The 6,502-nt window shown below is 34.7% G+C and overlaps 1 protein-coding gene across 1 annotated transcript; it reads left to right on the forward strand.

Moving 5' to 3' along the window:
* The first annotated feature begins 597 nt into the window (after positions 1-597).
* On the forward strand, positions 598-3,281 carry LOC115993753 (cyclin-D4-2-like). The gene is made up of 6 exons (XM_031117726.1): positions 598-1,192; positions 1,671-1,757; positions 1,877-1,975; positions 2,086-2,287; positions 2,379-2,500; positions 2,638-3,281. The coding sequence occupies exons 1-6, from the start codon at positions 860-862 to the stop codon at positions 2,863-2,865; spliced, it is 1,071 nt and encodes a 356-aa protein (XP_030973586.1). The 5' UTR covers positions 598-859; the 3' UTR covers positions 2,866-3,281.
* The last annotated feature ends 3,221 nt before the right edge of the window (positions 3,282-6,502 follow it).

A 6,502-nucleotide genomic window follows, 5' to 3' on the forward strand; every position in this document is an offset into this window, starting at 1 on the left:
TCTTTGTTGGAAATACTAATGTGTCAATTAATTGAGTTGCAAGGCTTTTGATACACGTATAATTATCTTACTATTTTTTTGTTTTTTGTTATCTATATCTATGTACGTTTTATGTTTTATGCTTATGCCCTTGTTGCAAGTTTCATATTGCTCCCCTTCCGAACACCTTCACTAACACTTTTTCTAGTATTTTGAAATGTCCTCCAAAATACATTTTCTTAAATATTTTCTTGCACTTTTATTGATTAATCATTCACCATAACTTTACTCATTTTGTTCATTATTAAGCACCCCAAAGACAAAATTGACACACCATGAGGTCCATGACACACACACATGGCTAATAATCACCCAAATCACTTTATTTTATATTTTTATAATATGTTAATTCAATATATTTACTTGGATATATATATATATATATATATATGTATATATATATTATTGGGAATTTTATATTCTTGCCGTCAGCCCCCTCACCCCAACATTTTTTTTGGTTAGATAGACTTTCCTCGTCCTTTTTTGTGTTCTATGGCCTACAAAAAATATGAATCCACAACCATATAGATATAGACCCAAAATGTCTCGCATACCCTAAAACTAAACTTTCATTTCCTACATATAAAAAAGCTCCTTCCTTTGTCATTCTCACAGTCTCATCTTCAACCACCCCCCAAATCTCTCTCTCTATTTTATACTTTTCACTTGCTCTCTTCTGCTATTGTCTTTACTGCACAATGAGGAGAGAAAAATAAAAAATGCTCACCCTTGCAAGCCACAATCTTTGATAAAAACTTATTCAAGAACTCTCTTTTGATGAGATTTTCTTGGGTTCTGAGAGATTTTTGAGGTCCTTTCAATGGCAGAAAGTCATGACTGTTCCACCTCAAGCCTTCTCTGTGCAGAGAACACCAATCCTTGTTTTGATGATGTTGATGGCAATGCCACAGATGGGTTTGGGGTTTCCCCTTCTTGGAACCACCAAAACAATCACACACACAATAAAGACTCGATTTTTGACAATATTAGATCCGAATCCTTGGAGCGTTTTCCTCTGCAGAGTGAGGAGAGAGTGAGGGAGATGGTTGAGAGGGAGAGAGAGCATTTACCCAGAGATGATTATCTCAAGAGACTGCGCTGTGGGGACTTGGACTTGAGTTTTAGGAGAGAGGCTCTTGATTGGATTTGGAAGGTTGGTCTAATTGATTTTTCTCAAATGGTTTTTGGATTTTATCCCATTGATTGTTGGTTTGATTCTCTTGCGGTTTTTATGAGTATTTCAGATTTATGCAACTGTGTTTTTGTTTTCAAGAACATGTTATGGTTATTACCAAGACAAATTTCTTAACAATGTTCAATTTTCTCATAGAATTTCATTTTCATTTATGAAATGTGTTTTCTGTGCTTTCCCTTGTTTAATCAATTTCTAAGTTGTCTATGAATCGTATGTTCATTCCTTTAACAAGTTTTGTGTGGTAACTCGAATGCATTGTTTAGTTTGATTTGAGTTTTCCTTCTATCTTTGCCATTCATTCCCATTTTGACAAATTCTTGGTTTATTGTTTCTCTTGTGACAGATTGATAATTTGTTCATCTAATATAATCTCTTTCTTGATTCATGAGAGGGTCACTTCTCTTAGTGACTGGGTTTTGTTCATTGTGATCAACAGGCTTATGATCATTACAGTTTTGGACCATCAAGCGTTTGTCTATCCATGAACTACTTGGATCGCTTCCTATCAATTAATGAATTGCCAGTAAGTTCGGACATTGAAAGCAAGTATGCCTGTTTCTTTGATTTTATTCTTATTATTGTGTTTCCTTATTGATTATCTCTATCCTTGATGTTTGTTTACCATTTTTCTTGGGCATCTAGAGAGATAAAAGTTGGGCTGTGCAATTGTTAGCTGTAGCTTGTGTGTCATTAGCAGCCAAAATGGAGGAGACTAATGTGCCTCAGTTGGTAGATTTACAGGTATAAAATTCATGCACAATAATTTGAAGTTGTTGGTTGGGCAATTTGATATGTTCTGAATTTGGTATTGATTTGATCCGGTTGCCTTTGTGATGAATGATTGCGTGCAGGTGGGAGAACCTAAGTTTGTGTTTGGAGCTAACTCTATACAGAGAATGGAGCTTCTGGTGCTGGGCACATTGGGTTGGAGGATGCAAGCTCTCACCCCTTGTTCATTCATTGATTACTTTCTAAGCAAGATTAACAAAGTTCAGTATCCATCAATATTATCCATTTCTAGATCAGTACAACTCATATTAAGCACAATCAAAGGTCTGTCCCCATTTGTTGTGTTACATTCTGTTCTTGGATGTTCTTGAGGATTAATGGGTTTGATGCAGTGCTGGGTGGGAATTGATTGCAGGTATTGACTTCTTGGAATTCAGGCCTTCTGAAATTGCTGCAGCGGTGGCCATTTCTATTTCAAGGCAAATTCAAGAAGTGGACATTGATAAGGCCATGTCCTGTTTCAAACATGTAGAAAAGGTAAAACTGGTGGTGCCCGCTGAAATAAACCCAGGACAGGACATATCTACTTTTGCTTATAAAAAGATTTTGCCTTTTATATTTGTTCCAATTTGATGAGCTTATGAGAAATTTAGTTTATGTGTGGGATTTTACAGGAAAGGGTCGTGAAGTGTCTTGAACTGATGAAAGATTTGTCATTGATTAGTGGGTCTGCGAATGTGGCAAGTAACTTAGCTTCGTCTGTGCCCCAAAGCCCTGTTGGGGTTTTAGATGCTGCTTGCTTGAGCTATAAAAGTGATGAATTAACAGTTGGGTCATGTGCAAATTCTTCACATAATAGTCCAGATACAAGGGGAAGACACCAGACAGACCATCTAAAGTAGAATTCAAGTCATGACATGTGAATTTTTATCCATCACACCCTAGTCCAATCAGTTCGGTTGAATGGGATTTTTGGTGTGGTTTTGGAAGTGCCCCTTTTGTTACAAAGGAAGAGAGAGAGAGAGAGAGAGAGAGAGAGAGAGAGAGAAAAAGAGAGTTTTGAATAAATAAATTAAGGTAGAAAGCAATTAAGGAGGTGTCATACTTCTTGCATGAGAAAGAAAGTCATTAGCTATTTATAATCACAAATTCTGAGACAGCCATTATATATTAGGAATTGGTGGTGGTTGTCTTGGTGGATTAGTATGTTTTTAGAAAAATACAGCCTTTTGTCGTAGCTTCCATTTCAAATGAGAGAGAAAAGGAAGTGAGGGAGATATAATAGAGGGAATATTTCTTAAATTTGTTTTCTTTCTTCCAATGAGAAATAGAAAAATATCCATCAATCAAGTTTTGAAACAGAAATTAGTTTGTCCTTAACAAAAGAACCAAAGAACCATGGTTGTTGCCTTAATACTTATAATGTTACCATGCCCCATATGGATTGATGACAAATTAGATTAAACGATGTCGTTTTGGCTCTTGCAATAATTATTGTATTTTGTCTGTTTATTGCTCTTGGAATTGGAAATGGCCAAGCTGGGCCCTCCAGCCCTGAGCCCAGCCAGGCCCACAACTCTCTTTTTTGTTTTGATTGTGACTGGTCAACATCTGGGCTTGCTCTGCTCCCTTCCTGTTAAGTCTAACATAATAATGATGAAAAAAAAGGTACTGTTGAGCATGAGAAACCTTGGGAATGCACTGTAGTGTGTAGTGTACAGAGCTAATTCATTGTGGACACGTGTCATTTGCGTTTCAGAGTGAGACTTGAGATGAACTGATGGCAATCATGGCACGTGTGGTCGATTTTTTTATTTTAAAAAGTAGAGTAGTTTTATACTTTTAATGTGGGCCATTTTTTTTTTTACTAACAAAACAATGAAAAGTGAAATTATCACTACTAGGTTTGACTCCATAGTGATGGTGGTAATAATTTCTCACTGTGTTGGTTTTCCTCTAAGAAATTATAGCTTTTGTTGTAGCTAACTTCTCACTTTTGACAATGACATGAGTAAAGTTATTGTCAAAAATAAAAATCGAACCGGTTGGTGGGAGATTTAAAATGATAATAATAATAATACAGAGAGATTATATGTCAATTATGGTTAATATGTTTTCAAGTGATTGTTAAAACTTTTAATTTCAGTATCATGACTCATGACTATGATAAAAGAGTGTGAAGTAGCTTTCTATTTGTTAATTTCACTCATTATGGGTTTGTTCATAGAATTTTACGGAATTAGTGTTTTGAGTTTAAAATAAGCGTTTGTTAAAAAGTTGTAAGGAATTGAAGTTACAAAACAGAGTTTTGAGTTTTTAAAACACTTTTTTCTACTCTCAAACCGCCTAATCAAACGAATTTTAAACAAACTTCATGAAAACTCAATTTTTCATGAAAATTTGTGTACCTGGGTGCCATAACAAGGTTCATGAAAACCCAATTTTTCTCTCAAAAAGTGACATTTTCAACTCTCTCTCTCTCTATTAAAAATATAATTACCTATCCAACGTGTGACCTTTACCTGTTTATCAATGTTTGCAACTGTAAACAAGCACTAGCTCAAACAGTCAAAAATAGAAAACAGCATAATATTATGAAAAACCTTAATTGATTAACAACAGCTAAGCACTGCCAATTCTATAATTAAAATTAAGCCAATTATAACAGACTACTATTATGTACTATCAAGGATCCCAATAGCATATAAACTTACATTTACATGTCATATGATATGAGATGGAAGTGACGAACCAACAGTACTAGTAGGTTACAGAAGGCAATTTGCCTTGAAACTTTAAAAGAAACCAACTCAGAGATAGATATTAAACTAAAATGACTCGATCAGCCTTAAACTTTGAGTGCCTAATTTTATATTTTAAAACCTTCCTATTTATACATTTTTCAGCTCTCTCTCTGACTCTCTCCATGTGTATTTGTGTACGGGGATGGGGAGAACACAAGATGCTCAGTGAGTCAGTGCCACTGCAAAATTAGTCGAGGTTCGGCACCAAAATTTTCAACTCTGACTTATTGTAGTAACTGAGAAATATTTAAATTGATTTCTCTGAGGTTCTTAATTTTAGTTTGGTATAAATTGTCTCTTGCTACTTGCTAGAACCAATATATATAAACACAGGGCGACAATTACAAATCATCTTTTCGAAATGTGAATGTGAACATCCTTTCATTCCTTTTTACTCCAAATTAACAAATTGTGAAGTACTTGTCTTTAATGTGATCCAAGTGGCAAGTACTAACATTTTCCTTGCTAAAGATTTCTTTTTTCGGGTAACGGTGCCCTTGTGCACACAGTTTATCGTACAATTGATTGAATTTTTTTATAAACAGTTGATTCACTTTCAATTTAAGAGACTTATTTATTAGTTTTTGTTACTTTCTAATATATATGAGATTCATTTTAAGCGAAGACATCTATTAACTTGTATAAAATTTTTGATAATATTGTTACAAAAAGAAAAGGGTCCAAAAATAATCACAGACCAACACAAGTCCCAATGAAGAACTTTTCTAAGTGTGCGTGGTGGTTTTTCAGAAACCAAAAAAACAAAAACAAAGGTGGGCGTCCTGGTGAATGAGATGGCACTATATATCACTATGTAAAGAAATATGGAAGATGGGTAAAAGGGTTTGGTCAGAGCTCTCACGAGAATCATAACCCTTTTGTTTTGTCAATAACTTTGGATGGTAAAGAAAGCATTTAATTAATATTGTCCAGTTCCACAATGTGAGATTAATGGTAGGAAAATGATCTTTCAGTTACAGCATAACAGATTGACATAGGGAAGACAAAAAGAAAAGTACAAATACAAAAAGTTTTTAAAGTTCCATAGTTTAGCCTTGGGGATTGGTCAATCATATTCTGTCTCCAATTTAAAACCTTATATTCATATCAGATACATATAGATTATTACTGACTTACTGTTTATTCTGCTAGTTTAATGGGGCTCATTTTAGACAGAGAGACAGAGAGACTCTTACTCTCAATTTAGATGGACTCGGTTATGTGTACGAGTTTGTAAGGAAAATTCAAACTTTTACCGAGTGAGGAGCTGATGATGTAAATCTTTGACCAGTCAGTCAGTAATATAGTATTATTCAGTGAACTTAGTTTAACGAGTTATTCATGTTGTCACGTGCTGATGTGCATGAGCCATACGAAAAATACAGCTATTTTATTTGTGAAGAACACAGTGATTGCTTTGTACGAGCAAAGCATACATCTTTTTTTTAAAGAAAAAGGGAAAGAGAGAAGGAATGAACGTATTATTCTTACTTTCATGTGCATTAGCCAGCTAGGAGCACTTTCAGATTTCTGCTATACTATCATCACCAACACGTACAGTGATTCCCTAGTGTTAGTTTGTACACAAACTATAACACCACCCCAAAAATGCTAAACAAAAAGGAGGGACGAGCTTGATTATTAGGATATGTAGGAGGTGATAACTTGTACAAAGGATATATACAAAAATATTCTTGCATTCATGCGTGTTACATGAATGTGAAGGTGTCTTATT

Source organism: Quercus lobata, chromosome 6, assembly GCF_001633185.2.
Source record: "Quercus lobata isolate SW786 chromosome 6, ValleyOak3.0 Primary Assembly, whole genome shotgun sequence".
NCBI classification, from domain to species: Eukaryota; Viridiplantae; Streptophyta; class Magnoliopsida; order Fagales; family Fagaceae; genus Quercus; species Quercus lobata.

Excerpts from the sequence above, each read along its gene's own strand:
- LOC115993753 (XM_031117726.1), top strand. The coding sequence starts at position 860 with ATGGCAGAAAGTCATGACTGTTCCACCTCAAGCCTTCTCTGTGCAGAG. Across the intron at positions 1,193-1,670 it reads CTCTTGATTGGATTTGGAAG|GCTTATGATCATTACAGTTT; the intron begins GTTGGTCTAATT and ends TGTGATCAACAG. Across the intron at positions 2,288-2,378 it reads CATATTAAGCACAATCAAAG|GTATTGACTTCTTGGAATTC; the intron begins GTCTGTCCCCAT and ends AATTGATTGCAG.